This window comes from Schistocerca americana, chromosome 6 (genome assembly GCF_021461395.2).
Source record: "Schistocerca americana isolate TAMUIC-IGC-003095 chromosome 6, iqSchAmer2.1, whole genome shotgun sequence".
Taxonomy (NCBI): Eukaryota; Metazoa; Arthropoda; class Insecta; order Orthoptera; family Acrididae; genus Schistocerca; species Schistocerca americana.
This window is the reverse complement of record NC_060124.1, coordinates 165,413,788-165,437,587: the sequence shown is the minus strand read 5'-3', so window position 1 is coordinate 165,437,587 and position 23,800 is coordinate 165,413,788. Positions and strand designations below refer to the sequence as shown.

Below are 23,800 nucleotides of genomic sequence, written 5' to 3'. Positions count from 1 at the left end.
CAGTGGTCTCAGCTGACATATCCCTCACCGAACTTGCACGCCGCCAGCGGACTGAACATGAAACTCGTGCTGAGTTTGATAGCTCAACCTCAACTCTTCGATTTGAAGACCGTCCGCTAACGGACTCAGACCTTACACTAAGGTGTGACATTTCAACTGGACGACCTCGACCATGGGTCCCACTGTCCATGCGACAACCTATGTTCCATGCACTCCATGATTTAGCACACCCAGGCGTCCAGGCGACGATCCGCCTTGTGAATGAACGTTTTCTGTGGCCTGGCGTACGTCAGGACTGCAAACGGTGGGCACAAGCGTGTGTGTCGTGCCAACGTAGGAAGGTTTCCCGTCACACCCACCCTCCTCTCGCCCACTTTGACGTACGTACTGGACGTTTACGCCACGTCCACATTGACATCGTGGAACGCCTACCCCCTGCGGGCCCATTTAACTACTTTTTTACAATGATAGACAGAGCGACCCTCTGGGTCGAGGACACGCCCATCACCGACGCTTCCGCCACAACGATAGTTCGCACCTTTATCGAGTCGTGGATCTCACGTTTTGGCTGTCCCTCCTCTATAACAACGGACCGGGTGCGCCAGTTTGAAGCGAATCTCTTCGCACGGCTCTGTCAACTGTGCGGTGAAGACAGATTCCGTACGACAACTTACCACCCTCAGAGCAACGGCCTGGTGGAGAGGTTCCACCGCACCTTAAAAGCAGCAATCATGCCACATGGTGGCCAGTGGACAGACGCCCTCCCGTGGGTTTTACTGGGCTTGCGAACCGCAGTCAAGGAGGATCTAAATGCTTCACTCGCAGACGTGTTGTACGGGGAACCACTCGTCCTCCCCGCCGAATACGTCGACGACTCACCTCCGTTGCCAACTGTTGACTGACCCCATTTATTGGAGCGAGTACTATCTACAGGTGCATGAAAGGTTACTATTGGGGGGATGCATGTGAAAGAAAACCATACCTCTGGAAACCGGGCTGAAGAGCTTTTTACGTACGATCTTTCATTAAGTCGATACTTATGATCGATACCATCAGTACGAATGATCTTTGGTGTGCATATGTATACTCGAGTGTTTTTTTTGCGCGCGGATGTTTTGTTTACTGGTGGTTAAACATGGGGACAGATAGCAGGCGAATTCAGGGTCCAGAAAATTCGACGTCATATTTATTGCACGTCGAAAAACCAGATCTGACTTACGCAGAGTATATAAAAAGGATATGTCCAAGCAATGGAGTCAGAGCCTGTGGGAGGCATATGGACGAACAGCGTAAAGTTTGTATGTAACTTGGTTGACGCTGTGAATTTTGAATGTAGAATTAGCACCGATGTAATTTGTCATCTGATTTTTGTAATTTTTTTTTAAGACATGAAAACTGGTGTGGTGAGTCAGGCTAAAGGTTCAGCCTATTTGGAACAGGAAAGAACGAAAGTTGTCTGTTCAGTCTTCGATCCCCGAGAAATTCCAAGGAAGTCCGAATACAGCATAAACGGCGAATTGTATTGTGAATTCAAATATGCTCCATTTTCGTGCAAAAAAAGAAGAGGCCATCAACAGGATTCAGAAGAGAAACAATACAGCTTGATGTTACGTAGAGCCTTAGAACCAGCAGTTTGTCGTGTAAGAATTATAAGTGTGTATTTTTCCGAAGAACTTTTCTTTGCTGTATTATTGAAGTATGCCCACAATAATGTATAACTTAACAGTTCGAAATCTCATTTTTATTGTGCTGAGATGCCACTATTTTTTGTGGCCCATGTTTCAAACTTACACGCGTTATTCAAAATAGGCTAATTAAACTTCCCGACCGATTTAAATAATATGTGGACCGGCGGTCGAACTTGGACCAACAGTTTTTACGAACCCCCCACCCCCATACAGCTGAGCATACAGAGTGATCCACCAAAGGGTTCATTTTTCCGATACTTAGCTTCTGCTTTCCAGCCTCCTGCAGGTCCTTGAGTAGTACCGTCCTGAGAGGGAGGATACAGCAGAAAACCGGTTAGTCATAACAATAAAATGATTATGTTTGTAGGATGAATTGTTCTGCCCTCCCACCTGCAATGAAATTCAGTGCTCTAGTATAGCCTATTGAATTTCCTTATGGTAAAACAGTTTGAGGGCTGGAACTTGAACCTCAACCCATTGTTTGGAAACTAAGGGGGAGGTCTAGAATACTGAACCAGTCTGTGTGCTGTGTGTGAAGAGCTCAGCTGGTTAGTGCCTAGCCCCTAATACTGTAGAAAGAGCCCTGTTTCGAATCTATATCAGACATTTGCCTTTAATCTTTTAGGAAGTGTTAAAATATTTACTTTTAATCTTTGTTCTGTCTGGTTTCTTTATGGAAGCTTATAATTGATGCACTGACCTCAGTAATATGCAAATAACAAATGAAACCAAGCCTTAATATTTTGTGTTACTGATCATTGATTAATGGATGTCATTATAAGAAAATTTCTGGAAGAAAGGTAGGCAGTAACTGTAACTAAAAGTTTGTATTTCATTTCTGGATATGTTAACTTGTTGCATTCCGGCTAATGGAAGTTAATGTGATGAAATTAGCATTAAATGTTAGATAATTATTAGACCACAGTGTGCTGATCGTTCTGCTGTTATCTTGAAAATTATGCTGCTTACTGATTGTCCTTATTGGTTTTCGTTCATTAATCTGTCATGATAGTGTGCCAGGGGGAAACTCATGTTGAGGTGGATCAAGGTGCAAATCTCTTTGGGCCATCTTGATGTAGGGCTTTCATTATTTCACTAAAACTCTTCAGGTGAATGCTACTATATTATCTTTTAAGAACGAATACCAGTTCTTTTCCCCTCATTTGTCTGTCTCCATCTCAAATGATTCCATTCTTGGCTAGATATTAATCACTTGCCTCTCTTAGGTCTTTCAGGGTATAATTGAGGTTGGCCTCAAATGATAACATTCTTAAGAGAGAGAAGTGTAATGAAGTAGTTTCAACTTATTCATCACTGCAATGATTAATTATGCTCATAGGCAAAGTATACGGGAATGAAATAATGTTACAGTTAGGTAACTCAGGCCAAGACTGAGAGGGGTACATTTATTGTGAAGACCAATAATGAGCCAAAGGAACTTTCACAGAGTATTAGAATCTTTGTAAATGTAATGACAAACTTCTATTATCAGACTCATAAAGTGTGTGGGTTACATGTTGGACAAGGGTTCCGTTGTGATGAGACTCCATTAAGATAAAGCCATTGTCATTAAGGTGATGTGAACCTTAATCTTCATTCCTGAAAGTTGTTGTTCTTGAGGGGATTTTCTGAACATAATAAATGAATCAGTCTGTCCTGTGATTAGTTGTCCCCACTCATTAAATTTTTGGTACTCCAAACAGGATTTTACATTATTTTTGTAAGTTACAGTGCCTTTGTGAAAGAGACGAGGGTGGGTTTTGGATGACCAAGTGATGCCTTGTCATACACATTTGCTTACAGCTCTTGAAATTCAATGGCACATATTACTAACTTTAAATGATGACGGGCAACTGGGATACTTAAAAAATCAGACAATGTTTAGTCTAGTGCGTATGCTTCAAATCAAGTATTCCAAACTGTTCTGAGCTGCATAATCTTCTTCTCCTGTGACCTTTGCAACTGAGACATGAGCTTCTAAGAAGCCAAGTCCCCAGCATAACTAATGTTGTGTTCTTTACTCTTCCTGAGTAAGCAGCTGCCTTGTTGAAATATTCTGCAGTTTCGATGGCAGCATTTTTGTTGGTTAGTTAAGTAGTTACATGTTCCATAGATCATTTGAACAGTTTTATTGGAATGTGGAATGAGTTAGTTTATAGGATATGTATGCGTGATTAGTGTTAACATCAATGAACATACTATCATTTTATTGACAATATTATCAAAAGGATAATTGCTACTCTCCATGTAGCGGAGATGCTGAGTCACAGATAGGCATAACAAAAAGACTGCCAAACAATGTTTCTGGCCAAACAGGCATCAGAATCACACACACACACACACACACACTCAATGCGTACATACACATGACCACAGTCTCTGACTCTCCACTATATGATTAATAGCAATTAACCTTTTCATAATATTGTATTTTCCATCCAAGATTTTCCATTGTTATCATGTTATTCCTACTCATGCAACAACACTTTATTAAAGGTCTTTTTGTTTTTTTGTATGGGCTACCACTTTTTGAATATAAATTTGTCAGTGGAATAGGAGGAGTTGTCCTGGAGAAATGAGTTTAAAGTAGATTTAAAATGTGCTTCATTATCTGTAAGAAATTTTATGTTATTGGGCAAATGGTCAACAAATTTTATTGCTGCATGTTGAACTCCTCTGCCACTGACAGCTTTAACAATGGGTAATAAGGGTCATTTTTCCTCTGTTGTTGTAGGTATGTACATCACTGTTCTTCCCAAGTTGTAGTGGATTATTATTTATGACAAAATTTGTTAGTGAAAATATGTATTGTGATGGTGCAGTTAAAACGTGTAGCTCCTTAAAGAGGTGCCTACATGATGTCCGTGGGTGAACACACATTATTCTTACAGCATGCTTTTACACAATCAGTACTTTCTTTCTAAGTGGTGAGTTGCCCCTGAAAATTATTCTGTACAACTTTATTGAGTGGAAATATGCTAAATATGTCAGGAGGATGATACGTTTAATTCCAGTATTAGCAATTATATGAAGAACAAAAGTAGCCGAACTTAATTTTTTGAGAAGCTCAGTAATGTGCTTCTTACAGTTTAAGTTTTTGTCAAATATGTACGCCCAGAAATTTGGAGCATTCTACCCTACTTACTTACTGACTGCTGTTCGTATGCTACTTCAGTAACTGGTAGGACTCTATTTGCTGTACAGAACTGAATGTAGTATGTTTTTTCAAAATTTAGGGAGAATCCATTTTCAGAGAACCACTTAAGAATTCGTTGGAAACTGTCATGTACTAACTCTTGTGTTGCCTTCTCTCTAATGGGATTTATTATAACATTATTATTGTCTGTAAGAAATGCCAAGTTTGCTTCTTGAATGTTAAGTGGAAGGTCATTCACATATAAAAGGAATAGGAGTGGACCCAAATTTGAACACCTTTGGACTGCCTATGTGATTTTTACCTGTCACTAGTTTCTTTTTTTATCTTTCCTACATTGTCTGAATCATCCAGCATAATTTTTTGCATTCTGTTTGTCAAGTGTGTCAGGCCATCAGTTCCATAAAAATTGAGTTTTTGTAAGACAGTGTCATGATCTACGCAATCAAGGCCTTGGAGAGACCACAAAAAATACCAACAGGTGATGCATTATTATTTAAGCCTTTTTGTAATATTTGATGAGCGAATGTATAAATAGCATTCTCAATCAAGCAACATTTGTGGAACCCAAACTGTGACATTATGCCCAGGAATCTTTTAAGTAAAACTATTAGCTGATGTGAAAGTAATTTTAGATGTTCAGGAAATAAACAGTTTGTACTGTGAACAATGTGAAATGTAGGTTACCACTATGTAATCCACAGTTGTATACTTTGTTTGAGGTTTTAACTAAAGAGAGAACAGTGCAAGTAACCTAAGGTTTGATACACTGGTATTTTCCAAGAAGATAGCTAATGATAGGCTAATGAAAACTACATCTGTACTCACCAAGGCACTTATCAGTTGTGGCAGGGGCTCCTTCAGGCACCACTATCATTTTCTCTCTTCACTGTTACGTTCACGATTGGTGTGTGAGGTGCAGGCTGTGCATTAGCTCTAACACACTGATTCTTTCTTCTTTGCCATACTGCAAGATACATGTGGAAGGAAGCAATATTTTTTGGAAAAAAATTCTCTCTGAATTTTTATAGTAACCCTTTCTGGTAAGCACAATGTCTACTATGTAGCATCTGCTACTGAAGTTACTGAACATCCCCATGACACTCGAGTGCTACTTAATAAGTCTGTGATGAAATGTGCTGTCCTGTGAATCTATTGTATCTTCTGCAGACTGATGAACAGTAATCAAGAAATGATTGAACATGAGTTTTGTAAGCTTCCTTCCCTAGAATTCTTCCAATGAATCAATCTGCTATCTGTTTCTCTTGTAACTTGTTTCATGTGGTTGTTGTTCTTCAGCTGCCTCCTGATACATACTCCTCAATATTTTTCTGTCCTTAACATTTACGTTGATCAGTGGTCAATAATATAGTTGGACAATAATGGGTCTTACCCTCTATTTAAACTGTTGGTTCCTGCACCAAATGTCAGTCTTATGCTGATCTTCCTTCAATTCACAGCAATTTTCTGGCATTCTGACTTGGCTGTATATAAAAGGATCATCTATGAACAGCCTTATGGAACTTAATAAAGTTATCAGTAGATCATTCATAAATCATGTAAACAGTGATGGTCCTACATCATGTTTGGTTAAACAAAATGCTACTTTTTTATCTCATGATTTTGCATCATTTAGTGTGATGTGTTGAGTTCTGTCTGCTAAGACAATCCTGAGTCCAGTCACAAGTTTGGTTCACTGTTCTGTAAGCTCATATTTTGTTCTCTAGGCAGAACTGTATCAAATTCTGTCTGGAAGTCAAGGAACAATACATAAATCTGGTTGCCATTATATACTGCCTTTCTGGATCTGGTTGGATTAAAAGGAGGAACTGTGTTACAGTCTTGTACGAAGCAACCACTTACATTATTTTGTTTGTTTACTGATTGTATTACCCTATTATATTTCTTTTATCAAAGTTGAGATGTCAGATATTTATGTCAAAGAAATTTGATAGTGTGATAGGGAGCTTGTCAAATTCTGCCTTTCATCAGAGAAATACGATGCCATAGATTTGATAGTGAAAGTCACTTGTCTTCTGTTCACTACAGTGTGAAATGTAACTGTTTGGAGCACTGGCATCGTTACGGCTATTTGACGTCTGTGTAGTGTGTTTGTAAACATGGCTTCAGAGTTTAATTGGTGTGTTCCTTGGACTCTTTTTAATAACCTTGCCTTAATTGGGAGGGGAGTGAGCAAGGGGCACAATGCATGCTATTAATTGTGTACTGATGGGCAGGTGGGATATGCTGCAGGCAACTTCAGAGCCACATCCCCGGCCATTCATCTGTACATCTGAAACATCCAGGCAGCTTTTCAGCAAGCCAGAATGAAGGAGCTGGTCACACTATCAAAGAAAATTTTTTTCTTAGCTTTCCATTCTACATTGTCTCTTTTTGAACTATGGATACCACAAATTAAAAAGTGCTACATCTGTTATTAATTTTATAGTTGTTGGAAGACTAAATCTGTTAAATAAATTATTCAGAAATAAAAGTAGTTTTTACTGCCCATACAGCGTACTAAACATTTATTTACCTTCAGATATTCCTCCTCGAGTGCTTTATAAATCGCTTCACAAATTTCTGAAATAATTTTGGTTAATGTGCATTGTGGTATTCGAGTGCTTTATTGTAAACTACAGTAGCTGTCTCCTGTATCAAGAAATCACTGTGTTATGGTGACTCTGTCTTCTGCATATATGGCATTTCTCAAGTGAATATCCTGTTTTGTAGTATGAGAAGCCACTTTACTGAGCAAATACTGAAATGCACTCTCATCCATTTGTAAGTAATTTATATATGATTTGAGGTCCTCCACTTGCAGCTCTCTTAACAAATTTTGCTGAATGCTTTTATCATCTTGACATAAAACACAAGGCTGCACTCAGTGTGTTTTCTTTTTTCTGCCACTTCTATTCCATATGCACAGACAGTGCAATTACGGTGCAAGCAACTGCAGCGCATAATTATTTTTTTGACTGCACCACGTTGAGCTTTGATGAAAAATATGACGACAGTGTAATATCCTTTTCTAGTGCCATGTCAAAAGAAGTTTGACAAATGTTTGATCATATTTCTTTGTCAAAGAAATATGATAATGTAACAATGGCCTAAGACCAAAATGTACAATACTTCTTAGTGTCCGTTGGTCAATGTTTGATGTGGATTGCTCAGACAATATTTAATTGGTTCCTTATCATAATTACTCAGTAAAATTTTTTCCAAACATTTACTAAATTCTTTTTAGTACTTTAATCATTCATACAGTAACAGCTATATATTCACTGATTCATTGCTCTGCAGGATGGTCCATGCGCGTGGAGCCGCCATTCTAAAACCAAAAAAGATGACTAAACATATTGCCAGTCAAGTAGAATGAGAATGGAGATGGGGGCAAAGTCTGTGACGTTATGTTGCCAACATTGTGGTCAATTTGGGAGCTGCCATCAGCTAGACAGAGAATCATGTGAGAAAAATAATTGTGTGTTTCATTTGAGCAAAGCTTTATTCACTCTTGAGTTTTGTTGCATTTTCCACAGAACATAGCAAGTGTAGGAGATAACACACAGAGGTTATAGGATATGTTCAAAATGTTATCCATCACATTGTAAGTTGGTTGTTATCCACTAGGCTTATTCTTCATAGACTTAAACCAACATTTGTAGTAGAATGTGAGCGCAAGCATCAATTGTCCACTCCCTGAGATGTGCAGGGAATACTGATGTATGGCTGACACTGGTTTCATGCAAGATGTGGTGAGTGCTGCACTCTTGTCTCTTGCTGAATGATACCATAGTAGTAGTTGGTCTTCTTTCATCTATAGCCATTGTTGGTCATCCAGGTTTCAGTTTGTATAACACATGGCCAGTTTCACAGAATTTTGTGAATGGTTTCACCACCACGCTGTGGGTAATGGGTAGCCTGTCTAGGTGGCATTTGTTGAACTCTTCTGTGACAACACTGGTGTTGTTCTCTTCTGATATCAGCATAATCTCACTTTGACTTATGTAATGCTATCAGGTTTCCTGTCACATGCAAGGAAGTAACATCAGTCATTTCTCGAGAATGAATAAAGTTGTGCTAAAATGAAAAGCACCACTGATTTCTGATGTAATTCTGTATCTGTTTGATATGTCACATGACCCTCTTTCCATTTTCAAGTTGTGTGTTGCATTGAATATAGTGGGCTTCCAAAGTGGTTGCCGTGTTGGTAACATAGCCTCAAAGATTTTGCCTCCTCTCCCATTTTTTTCTACTTGACTTTATGTGTATTGTTTTTGCTTTGGAAAGTTGGCTCCACATCTTTGTACCTCCTTGGCAGTAACTGAATTGAAACATTCAGGTCTCGAATAGATTGAAAAATCAGCCAACCAGTTGCAAATAAAGGTTTATTTGACCATGGTTTCGACATTTGTAAAAATATATTCTTCAGAAGTATTGGCCTTATAACATCACATGATGCAATAGGCGTCACAAGATAAAATATTTGGGTTAAGTTACATATACCTTATGTCTGAGACTAAGGCCAACCGCTATCCTGTGAATGTGTCTTGGTCTTTCTTAAGTTTTGCTTCCATTATTGAGTGCAACATCAAAGCTTCCTCTCCAGTGCCTGTATCTTTCCTAAAGCCAAACTGATTGTCATATAACTGATAGGATCCTTTCTTCCAGGAGTGCTAATTCTGTGAGGTTTCCAGAAAAGCTTCTGTTAGGTTTGGAAGGTAGGAGATGAGGTACTGGCAGAATTAAATATGTGAGGACGGGTCATGAGTTGTGCTTGGGTAGTTCAGTCGGCAGAGCACTTGCCTGTGAAAGGCAAAGGTCCTGAGTTCGAGTCTCGGTCCTGCATACAGTTTTAATCTGCCAATAAGTTTCATATTAGCGCACACTCTGCTGCAGATTGAAAATGTCATTCTTGTCTGCTGAAATCAAGCAATGGAAAATCCAGGATGGAATGTAACAATATTGAGAAGGAAAGTTGCTACTCACCATATAGCGGAGATGTTGAGTCGCAGATAGGCACAACGGAAAGATTTTCACACTCAACATATCCGCTATATGGTGAGTAGCAAATAATATTGTCTGCTGAAAGTTTGACAACACCTGAAACTTCCAGTAATCTTCTTCCAGTTGTTGGAACTTCCTGCAGTACCCTTCCCAGTCATCAGCAGTTACTGACAGAAGGAATTCATTCGCAATCTTAAACAGATTATCTTTTGACATGTCCACTGAAATGTTGCGCTTCCTAAAGAATCTTTTACTTTTGCCTATGGCTGTTCCAAACACTCAAATCACAATTATAGGGTGACAGGCAGACAAGCATGTGGGCTTTCTCATTTGCCATTTCATCAATCATGTATGTTTTTTTAGCAAGCCTATGTTTTTGAATTAAAGCAAACAGAGCCTGCTTCCTCATGCTGACATTGCAGGCAACACTCCTCTTTTGCAGCCATTTCATTAACTTCACTTTTGGTATCATTCCATGTTGGTGTTTTGGCCACTTTTATCTTCCATTTTGGTAGGAGCATTGTCCGTCACAATAGCTGTCTTTGGAGGAAGATTTGGGAGAAATATATTTGGAAACCGCCTTTAAAAGTTTCCAGAATTTAGTTGTGGATTTAGCCTAGAATTTTAGTTTGACCTCATTGATGAACCCCTTCCTCGATCCAACACTTCCAGTAATAAGTATTTTACCACCCCTTAATGCTGACATCATCCTTCTGCCAACATTTACGTGCCGTCATATTACCATCTGTCAAAGTTTCATCCACGTGGAATATTTCAGTCACTGCTACCCTATGATATTTTATTTCTTCAATGAAATCAGACTACCAATTAATAATGCTTCCACACTTTAGCAGTGGAGACCTCTTATTCTGCATTTTTTATATTTGAATGCCATGGACAACAAAATATTCTGCTGAGATTTAATACTCCAAGTCCAACCTATATTTTCTTTGAGTATTGGTCGAGGTTTCCACAGACTGGGAGCGGTCTTCTGCATCAGGTAGAAGTTTTAGATTGGCTGCTTCCAGACACCTCTCAGAATTATGCAACTGGATTTTCCCAGTACATCTTGGCCCAAGTGAAAGAGAAAATAAATGTTAGAAAGTAGGTCTGTATTGTGTGCAGAACATGTTGTTACAAGTAACAAAGTGAATCCCCCAAGGGGAGTATCAACTTGTTGAAACCACTTGTCTAGGTATTACACTGTGCAGCTACAATTAATTGAATAAAAATAATGATGATATAAGAAAAGTCAGTGCTGCAAAATACTAACAGGAATCCTTTACAGATGATTGGAAAAAGTGGTAGAAGCTAATCTGGGGGAAGATTAGTTAGGATTCCGGAGAAATGTAGGAGCACACAAGGCAATTCTGACCCTACAACTTCTCATAGAAGATAGATTAAGGAAAGACAAACCTACATTTATAGCATTTGTAGACTTAAAGGAAGCTTTTGGCAGTATTGACTGGAATTCTCTCAAAGAGGTAAAAAAAAAAAAATTAAAAAAAAAAGGAGTGAAAGACTTTACAATTTGTACAGAAACCAGATGGCAGTTATAAGAGTCGAGGTGCATGAAAGGGAAGCAATGGTTAAGAAGGGAGTGAGACAGGGTTGTAGCTTATCTCCGACGTTATTCAGTCTGTGCATTGAGCAAGCAGCAAAGGAAATGAAAGAAAAATTTGGAGTAGAAATTAAAGGTCAGGGAGAAGAAATAAAAATTTTGAGATTTGTCGATGACATTGTAATTCTGCCAGAGACAGCAAAGGACTTGGTAGGACAGTTGAATGGAATGGACAGTGGTTTGAAAGGAGGATATAAGATGAATAAGGGTAATAGAATGTAGTTGGAATAAATCAGGTGATGCCGAGGGAATGAGATTAGGACATTTCAGTGGTGTCGGTGGAGTCTATCAGCAGGACGGGTTTCACTAGACATGGCCTGCACCTCAACAGGTATGGGAAGGGGAGGTTGGCAAAACTTATAGGTGACAGCATAGGTGGGGGTGGTTGGATCACTCATGGGAAAATTCCGGTAGTTGTGGGTGTTAGAGCTGTACCTTTTTTAGATTGAAGTCAGCTGATAGGTATTCCTGCTTAAGGGAAGTCTCTCTAACAAAGAAACCACTTTCTACAAAGCTTGGGTATCCGATTAATGAGGGAATTAGTATATTTCATCAAAATATACAAGGTATTCGAGATAAAGTTAGTGAACTGCTTATAGATGTTGACTCTGAAATTATTGGTATATCTGAACACTTCTTAAATAAGGAGATAATTCAGAGGCTTCCTTTACCAGGATACAGGTTGGCTGGCAGCTTTTCTAGGAGCTCTTTGCGGTGTGGGGGAGTAGCCATGTATGTGAAAAACGGTATCCCATTTGAGTCAATTGATGTTTCAAAGTACTGCACTGAAAAGGTGTTTGAATGTTGTGCAGGTGTGGTTAAATTTAGTGGAGCTAAACTTCTTACTGTTGTTATTTATAGATCCCCAGACTCCGATTTCACAACATTTTTGCTAAAGCTAGAGGAGGTTCTTGGTTCACTTTATAGGAAATACAAAAAGTTAGTTATATGTGGTGACTTCAATATTAATTGTATAAGTGATTGTGCAAGGAAAAGGATGCTGGTAGACCTCCTTAATTCATATAATCTTATGCAAACCGTATTCTTTCCAACGAGAGTGCAAGGGAACAGTAGAACAACCATAGACAATATTTTTGTTCATTCGTCATTATTAGAAGGGCATTCTGTTAGCAAAAAAGTGAATGGCCTTTCAGATCATGATGCACAAATTTTAAGTCTAAAAGATTTTTGTGCTTCAACACATGTTAAATATAGTTACCAACTTTTTAGGAAAGCTGATCCAGTTGCTGTACAGACTTTTGTAAACCTTATCAAGGAACAAGATTGGCAAGATGTTTATAGTGCTGATACAGTAGACGATAAATATAATGCTTTCCTCAAGACTTTTCTCGTGCTCTTTGAAAGTTGCTTTCCGTTAGAACGTTTAAAACAGGGTACTAGCACAAACAGGCAGCCTGGGTGGCTGACTAAAGGGATAAGAATATCTTGTAGAACAAAGTGGCAATTATATCAAAACGTTAGAAACAGTCAAAATCTAAATGCAGCAGCCCATTACAAACAGTATTGTAAGGTGCTTAAAAAAGTTATTAGGAAGGCAAAAAGTATGTGGTATGCAGATAGAATAGGTAAGTCTCAGGATAAAATTAAAACCATATGGTCAGTCGTAAAGGAAGTGGCTGGTCTGCAGAGACAGGTCGAGGATATAGAATCAGTGCGTAGTGGGGATGTCCGTGTTGCTGATAAGTCGCATATATGTACAGTACTTAATAATCACTTTCTGAATATAGCAGGTGAACTAAATAGAAACCTAGTCCCAACAGGGAATCATATAGCGCTCTTAGAAAAAAGTGTTCCGAGACTGTTACCTGAAATGCTCCTCCATGATACTGACAAGAGGGAGATTGAGTTAATAATTAAATCACTAAAGACCAAGAACTCTCATGGATATGACGGGGTATCTAGCAGAATACTGAAGTATTGTTCCACGTATATTAGCTCAGTACTTAGCCATATCTGTAACTTTTCCTTTAGCAGTGGTCGGTTTCCTGACCGATTAAAGTACTCGGTAGTGAAGCCACTTTATAAAAAGGGAGACAGGGATAATGTTGACAATTATAGACCTATTTCTATGCCATCGGTGTTTGCTAAAGTTATCGAGAGGCTTGTATATACAAGGTTACTGCAGCATTTAAATTCACATAATTTGCTGTCAAATGTACAGTTTGGTTTTAGAAATGGCTTAACAACTGAAAATGCTATATTCTCTTTTCTCTGTGAGGTTTTGGACGGATTAAATAAAAGGTTGAGAACGTTAGGTGTTTTCTTTGATTTAACGAAGGCTTTTGACTGTGTTGACCACAAAATATTACTGCAGAAGTTGGAACATTATGGAGTAAGGGGAGTAGCTTACAATTGGTTCGCCTCCTACTTTAAGAACAGAAAGCAGAAGGTAATCCTCCGCAATATTGAGAGTGGTAATGATGTTCAGTCCCAATGGGGCACTGTTAAATGGGGCGTTCCCCAAGGGTCGGTGCTGGGGCCACTGCTGTTCCTTATTTATGTAAATGATATGCCTTCTAGTATTACAGGTGATTCAAAAATATTTCTGTTTGCTGATGACACCACCTTGGTAGTGAAGGATCTTGTGTGTAATATTGAAACATTATCAAATAATGTAGTTCATGAAGTAAGTTCGTGGCTTGTGGAAAATAATTTGATGCTAAATCACAGTAAGACTCAGTTTTTACAGTTTCTAACCCACAATTCAACAAGAACTGACATTTTAATCAGACAGAATGGGCATGTTATAAGCGAGACGGAACAGTTCAAGTTCCTAGGCGTACGGATAGATAGTAAGCTGTTGTGGAAAGCCCATGTTCAGGATCTTGTTCAGAAACTAAATGCCGCTTTATTTACCATTAGAACAGTATCTGAAATAAGTGACATTTCAACACGAAAAGTAGTATACTTCGCATATTTTCATACGCTTATGTCATATGGTATTATTTTTTGGGGTAATTCTTCTGATTCAAAAAGGGTATTTTTGGCTCAAAAACGGGCTGTTCGAGCTATGTATGGTGTAAGTTCGAAAACCTCTTGTCGACCCCTATTCAATAGTCTGGGAATTTTGACATTGCCCTCACAGTATGTATTTTCTTTAATGTCGTTTGTTGTTAGCAATATTAGCTTATTCCCAAGAGTTAGCAGCTTTCACTCAGTTAATACTAGGCAGAAATCAAATCTGCATGTGGAATGCACTTCCTTGACTCTTGTGCAGAAAGGAGTGCAGTATTCTGCTGCATCCATTTTCAATAAGCTACCACAAGAACTCAAAAATCTTAGCAGTAGCCCAAACACTTTTAAGTCTAAACTGAAGAGTTTCCTCATGGCTCACTCCTTCTATTCTGTCGAGGAGCTCCTGGAAGAGATAAAAAATTAAGAAAATTCCAGTGTTACATTCTTGATTTTCTTTATTTAAACTAACGACTTGTTTCATTTTATCTGTTTCTACAATCGTGTTATAATTTCATGTATTGACTCGTTCCATGACCATGGAGACTTCTCCTAAATGTGGTCCCACGGAACAATAAATAAATAAATAAATAAATAAATGAGACACGTAAAGTAGTAAATGAGTTTTGCTGTTTAGGAAACAAAGTAACTGACAATGGTTGAATTAGGGAGGATGTAAAATGTAGACTGGCAATGTGTGTAGGTACATGGTGAACCCCCCCCCCCCCCCCCAATATGGTGAAGTCAAAATTTATGAAAAACAAAAACAAAAAATGAAACAGCGATCGACCATAAGCGTCAGCATAGAAAGACATTAATTATGAATGCACAGTAAGCTGCGGGAAATAAAAAAAAAAGGGTCATCATTCAGTTTTCTTTGTACATGATTTTGTTTCTCACTCTCTTATATGTAGAAGTTCTGTTAAGATGTGCTGCTTGGAGTATGATGGACTATGAGTGTTTTGTATCATATATGTTTTGAAATAAGAGAAGACTTTATATCGGAATTAAGTATTTTTATTGAAGTGAAGTGGAACCACGTAAAGAGGATTTTCTGCATTTATTTGACACGCACTGGTGTCCTTGAAGTCGGCTGCCTGCCTTTACAATTGAAATGTAAGAGAGGAAGTCCGATTAGCCCAAATTCGTACATGCAGAACATTTCTAATAATGCAAATGTAATATACTTTAAATTAAGTCTCTTTCCATTCATGTATCTCTCTTTTTTATTATTATGACCCAAATGACAAAAGCGTTTCTGAAGAAGAGAAATTTGTTAACATTGAGAATAGTTTTAAATGACAAGAAGTTCATCTGAAAGTATTTGTATGGAGTGTAGCCATGTATGGAAGTGAAACATGGACAATAAACAGTTTAGACAAAAAGAGAATAGTAGCTTTTGAAATTCGGTGCTACAGAAGAGTGCTGAAGATTAGATGGGTAGATCACGTAACTAATGAGGAGGTACTGAATAGAAGTGGGGGAAAGAGAAATTCGTGGCACAAGCTAACTGAAAGAAGGGAGACATCAAGGGACCACCAATTTAGCACTGGAGGGAAGCAGTGGGGGTAAAAATCATAGAGGGAGACGCAGAGATGAATACAGTAAGCAGATTCAGAGGGATGTAGGTTGGAGTAGTTACTCAGAGATAAAGAAGCTTGCACAGGATAGAGTAGCATGGAGAGCTGCATCAAACTAGTCTGTGGACTGAAGACAACAACAACAAGAAAGTCAGTATGTCACAAGACCCAAGCCAACTATCTATGGGGTACCCGCTAAGTATCTTTACCACAATGTTTAATGGGAGTTTATAAAAAATTGACTTTTTTATTGGAACTTCAGCCACCTAGTTGATGACAATAAACTCTTCTACACACACAAACAAGATGACATCTTTAAAGTAACTCAGATGAGGGGGAAGGCAGTTTCACTGTCAAACTGAAAAATTTAAACTTAAAATTACCTCTTTTTGCCACCAGTTTCCTATAACTTCACAGGATTTTATTTACAAAATCTGTGAATTCTTCTCACAGATCTGAAGCTTGCCCCCTGTGTATGTCACTGTTCATCTTGTCAGCTGAGAGACAGGAGGTGCAATGGTTTATTTCTGCTCTCTTGATTGCAACATTCAGTGAAATTCTTATTTATTTTTCTTGCTCTAGTCCTTAATGTACTATCCTTTGCTCTTCTCCGAGGAGTGGAAGGAGTATCTGGTGTTGCCCAGGATGGGCCAGCAACTACTTCGTCCCTCAGAGAGAGATGTATTACTTTACTACAAATCATAACAGTTACATAACAATGGCTTCATATGCAAGGTTCTGTATTATATCACTGAGGTCAGCAGCAGCTGGATGCGAACATGAGAGGACTCGATTCAGAACTAGAGCGCCCCCATTCTTCTCTTTGTGAACAAACTGTATTACTTTCAGCACCTGACGTTGGAAAATCATGTGTTGTTGTAGCATTCATAAATGATAAGGGACTATGGTGGAGTGCACTCTGATGACCGTCTTCCATAATGTTTGAAATGGAATTTTGTATCATCGCACAGATCTACCTGGTATGCAGTGTATGGATGCAAAGAGATGGCAGAAACTAGAACACAATATGTCTTTAAATATCATGTGTTTACAGTTTATGTTCCTACACCTGTTCAATTTTCATTAGTTTAGATGTATCCACCACATTAATTTGTACCACTTTGTGTGTGTTAAGTTACAGTGCAATATTTATATGATAGCAGCCAATTAGCTTCTAAAAGAAACAAATGATAGACCTAGATTACATTATGAATCTTACAGTTTCTTTGAAACAAGTGTCGCGGGAAAAGACTTAAGTCCCCTAAAACAAAATTCTTCAGCTCTCCAGGACATTATCGCTGAAGTAATTTCTTCTTCTTCAGAAGTGGAAAAGAAATTTTTGTTTGGAAATGTTGGTGAAGGGATAAAGAACTGTCAACAGTATAATACTTGTATTTGTATGGCTTGACAAAAAAGTCATGGATATCATTTGAAGTCTTGAAAAAGACTCGGTGAAGATAAATTGGAGCCATAAGAAACTTCTAATTTATGTCATTCAAGTTCCCATGTACTTACACGGTTTGCAGTAGTAGTAGTAGTAGCAGCAGCAGCAGCAGTAATAGTGGTACATTTATAGTTTAAATCTGATGAGATAGAAACTGAATGTGGTTTGACATTAAAATTGATTACTGATATTTAAGTAACATGAGTGTCTTATTTCTTTCATAGCATGAGTTTCCAAATTTCCAAGTGGATGTCTATGTTCTCGTGCTTGAAAATGATGGATGTGCTCTAGCAGCTGCTATCAACTCGGCTGCTCTCGCACTAGCTGATGCGAGTGTCCCCATGTATGACTTGGTGTGTGCAGCAACTCTGGTATGTTACTTATAGATGTAGATAAGATGTTCATGTGATCTCATGTCATCTTTCTGAATATTTGCAGATGCTATCTATTTGTGTTAATAATGATTTTTTTTTTCATATCCCTATTGTCATTCCCTCCCACCTCCCCCACCCCCCTATCTTTCCTCATCTGTGCATATATTTGATACTATATTCTATAAATCGTAGAGGGAGACCAAGAGATGACTACATTAAGCAGATTCAGAAGGATGTAGGCTGCAGTAGGTACTGGGAGATGAAGCAGCTTGCACAGGATAGAGTAGCATGGAGAGCTGCATCAAACCAGTCTCAGGACTGAAGACCGCAACAACAACAATTCTTGTTTATTTTCTGGGTTTTCTCAAACATGTATCATGAATAAATTCATTAGTCATCCTTTTAATCTGCCTCTTTTCTAGGTAATTCTAGGTAGCACCATTCTAACATGTGTTTACATAGGGTGCACCAGAAACACCTGATGGTTTTGAAACTAAATCAACATATCAATTGAAAATGTAAATATTTCCTTTTTGATAAAAATAATTCTCTTTTTTATGGAGAATTAGTGTGTGGTGTTATTTCTTGAAAATAACATTTGGTAAGTGTCCACCATGCTGAATAACACATTCATGTAGTCTCTCTGGAAGAGGTAACATAAATCACCACAACATGTTTGGAATCTCACAAATTCAGTCTTTCAGCTTGTTGACAATGATTGGACATTGCTAATAAACTTTCTGTTTAGGATAATCCCACAAAAAAATAATAATGTACTATCAGGTTGCATGAATGAGGAGGCCGGGTTGATGTCCCAAAAGTGAGAAATGACTCTTTCAGGAATCCCATGTGCAATATGGGCTGTCGGTCCATCTTGCTGGAACCATAGGTGGCTATGGGGATCAACTTCATGGTGCAGAGAAGTTTACAACATGGCTGTGTAGTGCTCAGAATTTACTGTTACAAGCCGGCCGAAGTGGCCGTGCGGTTAAAGGCGCTGCAGTCTGGAACCGCAAGACCGCTACGGTCGCAGGTTCGAATCCTGCCTCGGGCATGGATGTTTGTGATGTCCTTAGGTTAGTTAGGTTTAACTAGTTCTAAGTTCTAGGGGACTAATGACCTCAGCACTTGAGTCCCATAGTGCTCAGAGCCATTTGAACCATTTTACTGTTACAGTATGGCCCTCATTGGGGGGGACAAAAACCTATTGAAGGTAAAAAAGCATTAGGCCCATAGTTGTAGGATAAAAGTACCTGTACTATGCTTTGATATTGAGATTTTGAGTTTTCCTTAGGTTCTGTGGTGATAAAGTTTTCCGATAAGATGGCTGTCAAATCTGCTGTGGCTTTTAGTATTTTACATGTTAATACTGTTTCATCTGATAATGTGTAGTGGTTCAGAAAGAGTAGTTGAGTGAGCCATAAATTATGCAGGTAAACAAATATTTTTTTGAAAATTGAAGAATTTATAAACTACCTGCCTCGGTAGCTATAATTGCGGACCACACCAGCTACAACTTTTAGGAATCTGAATTTAAATTTCCTAATTGTGGTACAGTAATAAGCCTAGATTTCAGCTTACGTGTTATAGATTGAGAGATGCAAGGAGTCAGAATAGATTGCAGACACATGGATTTTTGTGCTATTGTGCTAAACACTTTAGAAACAGGATGTGAGAGTAACTTCTTTCACACCCTGGTGATGGAGCTTGACAGGGAGTCTCATTGTTTCACTGCATGCAAGGGCTGCCAAGTTGCTAGCTGCGCGGTCTGAGGCGTCTTGTCACGGTCCATGTGGCTTCCCCTGTCAGAGGTTCGAGTCCTCCCTCGGGCATGGGGGTGTGTGTTGTCCATAGTGTAAGTTAGTTAAGTTAGCTTAAGTAGTGTGTAGGCTTACAGACCAATGACCTAAGTAGTTTGGTCCCATAAGACCTTACCACAAATTTCCAAGTTGTTCATTTCTTGAGATGGAAGCTCCACATCTAGTGTTGGAAGTAAGAGCTAAAAACAGAAAACATCTAAAGCCATGGAAAAACAAGATTCAAAATCAGTTAGCCCCTGTTTTAACCATAGTATGTCATTGATCCCCTGGACAATTAAACTGTGCCCAGTGATTGTATGAGAACACAGGTTGTGCAGAAAGGGTAGCAGATGTGATCCGCAAACTACTGCCAATATCATTGATATTCATCTACTGTAGAATCCTAGAATATAATCTGACCTTCAACATAATCAGGTCCTTCACGACAAGCCTAATGCATTCTGTAAACATCAGTTGCATAAAACCCACCTCATGCTTTCATCATGACATATGAAAGTCCTAGTTAGAGCAAATTGGGTAGATGCAGTACTCATAACTTTCAAGGCCCATTTCACTCATACCCTCATATGAGGTGTCAAACACAATTTGTATCTGGGTAAAAGATTTCTGGTGGGGGACGGCACAGAACCAGTTGGGACTCTTACGGTTCGTATTGTCCATGAATGATCTAGCAATGAACATTAATAGTAACCTAGACTATGTTGCAGATCGCAGCTATCTATAATTAACTACAATATGAAAAAAAAACTGCACATATGTTTAGTCAGATATTTACAAGGTTTGAAAGTCGACCAAAGATTGGCAACTTACGGCCACAGCGTACGGCTTGGTGACGCAAGGATTCCAGACCTGGGGTGTGGTAAGTGCCACCGTGTCCTGTCACTGTAAGCTCTGGACGTGCTTTAGTGACCACCATGTGGTGCAGCGGTGGAACATTGAGTGTCAGAGGGAACGGCAATTGTGGCTTGATGGTCTGGGTTATGAGGATGGTACGAACTTACCACACCTTACCTAGGCATACAGGACTCTGTCTAGGTGGACTTTAATTCTCCTAGCTGTTACCGAGATTGATCCTTTGAAAGAGTGAAAAGAAAAAAGGGTAGTTTTGAGAAGGTTTTGCTCTTCTGTATCCAAAAGGGTTTAGAGGGAACACTGTTAGTGGAAACATCAAATTCCCAGCAAGCAGCTAACCTCCAAAAAGCTAGATGCCTCAGGAGGTATGCAATAGAAACTGAACTGCACAACACCTTGAGCTACAGCAAAGGCGTTGTAACTTGCAGGAATCTGGTTGACATTCCCAAGGAGGAATTGCAAGGTGAGTGGGCTTCAGAAGTTATAGTCGACACGCAAGACATAACGAAAATGGTGGATGAGGATCTTGTCGAGTCCGACTCCTTTATCCTGATATCCATTTGCATGAAACTTCCTGAGCAAGTTAAGGGAAATCTCCTTTGTCTAAGCATGTGCCCTTATGTCCCCAACCCACTATGTGTTTCAAATGCCAGCACTTTGGGCATACTACTCTGGAGTGTAAGGGAGGAATCCCTTCTGGCAAATGTTTATGGTAAGGGCATCCACAAAAGAGTCACTTGTTCATCTCCTCTGAAGTGTGTGAATTAGTCTGGGGCTCACCCTGCCTGGAGTCAGGACTGCAGCGTGTATCTTGAAGAACAAAAGATACAAGAGCTTACGACTAAGAAATGCATCCCATATAACCCGGCAAAAAAGACCTATAAAGCCATGCTGCCCCTAACATTTGCTACCTCCTTTACTTCAGTTCTTACACAGCCAGTGTAGAAAGCCGATGCTGCTACGCAAATGGAGATTGCTTGTGTCATCACTAGTACGTGCATTTGTCAATGCACATTTGCTGCTGAAGTCATTTTGAAGTGAGTTTCACCCAACAATCCCAAACTGGCATGTAGCTCTTGGCGGTTTAAGTACTAGCCAACAGAGGACAACCTCACAGCCTTTCGAGTTGCAAGAGTCGAGGTTCGATACATCAGTAATGAGAGCAAGAGGAGGTCATGGCAAGTGTTCTTGGACTCCATCAACTATTCCACTTCTACAAAAGTATGGGAAGCCATCAGGAGGATTTCCAGTAAACACAGTTGTTTACCAATAGCAGCAATACTGAAACAGAGGTATCTCCAGACAACATCCAGAGACATTGCTCAGATGGTAGCAGACATTTTGCAGCGACTACTGCCAATGCCAGCCAGGATCCAGCATTTCGCCACTACCTTGCAACTGCAGAGAGGGTCAAATTGGACTTGAGCCGATAATTCTGAGTCTTACAACTGCTTTTCTCCATGTGGGAGCTGGAATTGGCGGTCTGAGACTCGTGATACTGCACCAGGCCATGACCTAATCAAGTACTGTATGCTTCGACATTTGCCAACAGCATTAAAGGAAATCTTCCTCATATGTTTTAATTTGATATGGCAGACAGGGCAGTTCCTAACTCGTGGAGAGAGGCAATTCTGAAATCTCTCCTGAAACTAGGAAAGGGCTGCATACATCACAGTAGTTACCAGAGCTTGGCATTAACGATCTGTGTAGGAATGACCCTGGAGTGTATGGTTAACCATCATCATCTGGTTGTTAGAGACCAGGCATCTCTTTAGCTGCTCTCAGTGTGGATTCTGGAGATTTCAGTCCATTGTCCCTAGGAGGTTTTCCTGCGTAAACATCATTCTCTAGGTATATTCTTTGATATCAGTAAGATGTACAACACTACTTGGAGATGCAGTATTCTCGTGAAAGTCCATCAATGGTACTTTGGTGACCACCTCATCATCTTCATACGGTTTCTCCTGTCTAAGTGCTTTTTTAGGTCCTGAGTTGGTGACTTGCCCTCGGATTGTTTTGAGCAGGAGAATGGTGTTCTTCCCGCCAGTGTTTTAAGTGTTACCTTCTTTGCCATAGCCATAAACAGTATCATGTGTGTGGTAAGGAGTCGTATACAGTGCTCCTTATTTGTGAACTATTTTGCTATTTTCTGTTCCTCCTCCAGAATTGCATCAAGGACCCATCAGTTGCAAATTACAATGTTGATGTTGGAGGAGCAAGCTGCAAAGACAGGTTTTCAGTTTTGTGAAGATAAGTGTGTGTGTGCATTTTAATCATTTTTGTTGTATTTTTAATTTACCTGCCTGGCATATGAGGGACACCATTCCACATTTTAGAGACTCAGTGAGGTTTCTGGGCCTCACTTTTGATTTGAAACTGTTGTGGGTACCACACCCAAGAGACCAGAAAGCCAGAACCCAACGGCAGTGAATGTCATAAATTGCCTTAACCACAGGTGTTGGGGAGAAGACAGGGCAAGTCGCTCCATTTTTGTAGGGCTTTTGTGCATTCACGGCTAGATGATGGATGCACAGATTGTTGATGCTATCTACCTTGAGGGGATTAGGCTGGCCACAGGTGCTGACAGGACCAGCCCCACACCCAGTCTCTGTGCTGAGGCTGCAGAACTGTCACTCGCCACCCGGCAGCAGCTCCTCATGATGTGTCGGGCATGTAAGTTCCACGTAGCTCCAAATTCACTATCATATCATATCGTTGCTCGACCACATCTGGGAGGCCTTTTCTCCGATTGTTCACGAGCAACAAGGCCATTTGGGATCTGTGTTCGGTATGTGCTGGAGTCACTTTGTGTGGAGCAAGTACAACCCAAATCCAGGGTTTTAACTGTCTGCCATCCTGGTTAATGCAGAGGGACAGAGTAATTTTAGATTTTGTGCAGTACAGGAGAGTTTTCACTCCTGATTTTGTTTTAAATACAATATTTTCTGACATTTTAACTGAGCAGCCATATTCTGCAGTTGTCTTTATGGATGGGTCAAAACGGGGACTCCCTTGGTTGCTATGTTCATTTTCCCTGATCTTGTCCTCAAGGTCAGACTGCCTCGAGACTTCACTGTCTTTGACGTGGAGTTATATGCAATCTTGCAGGCACAGAAGAAGATGAGATATGCTTCAAGTGCTAAATTTCTTGTCTGTTCTGATTCTCTGAGTGCCCTTCACTCTTACAACATTTCTACCCAGCAGATAAAGTAATCTGGAACATCCAGGAGACCCTCCTCCAACTACAATGGTTGGGGAAGGAGGTGTCTTTCTGCTGGGTACCAGGG

General features: G+C 39.6%; 1 protein-coding gene across 1 annotated transcript in view; it reads left to right on the top strand.

Moving 5' to 3' along the window:
* The first annotated feature begins 1,083 nt into the window (after nucleotides 1-1,083).
* LOC124619828 (exosome complex component MTR3-like) overlaps nucleotides 1,084-23,800 on the top strand; it is a 34,944-nt gene continuing 12,227 nt past the window's right edge. The window contains exons 1-3 of the mRNA XM_047146437.1: nucleotides 1,084-1,298; nucleotides 1,387-1,640; nucleotides 17,692-17,838. Of these exons, the coding sequence (XP_047002393.1) occupies nucleotides 1,136-1,298; nucleotides 1,387-1,640; nucleotides 17,692-17,838 (564 nt within the window). The 5' untranslated portion in view covers nucleotides 1,084-1,135. The remainder of the gene's footprint in view (nucleotides 1,299-1,386; nucleotides 1,641-17,691; nucleotides 17,839-23,800) is intronic.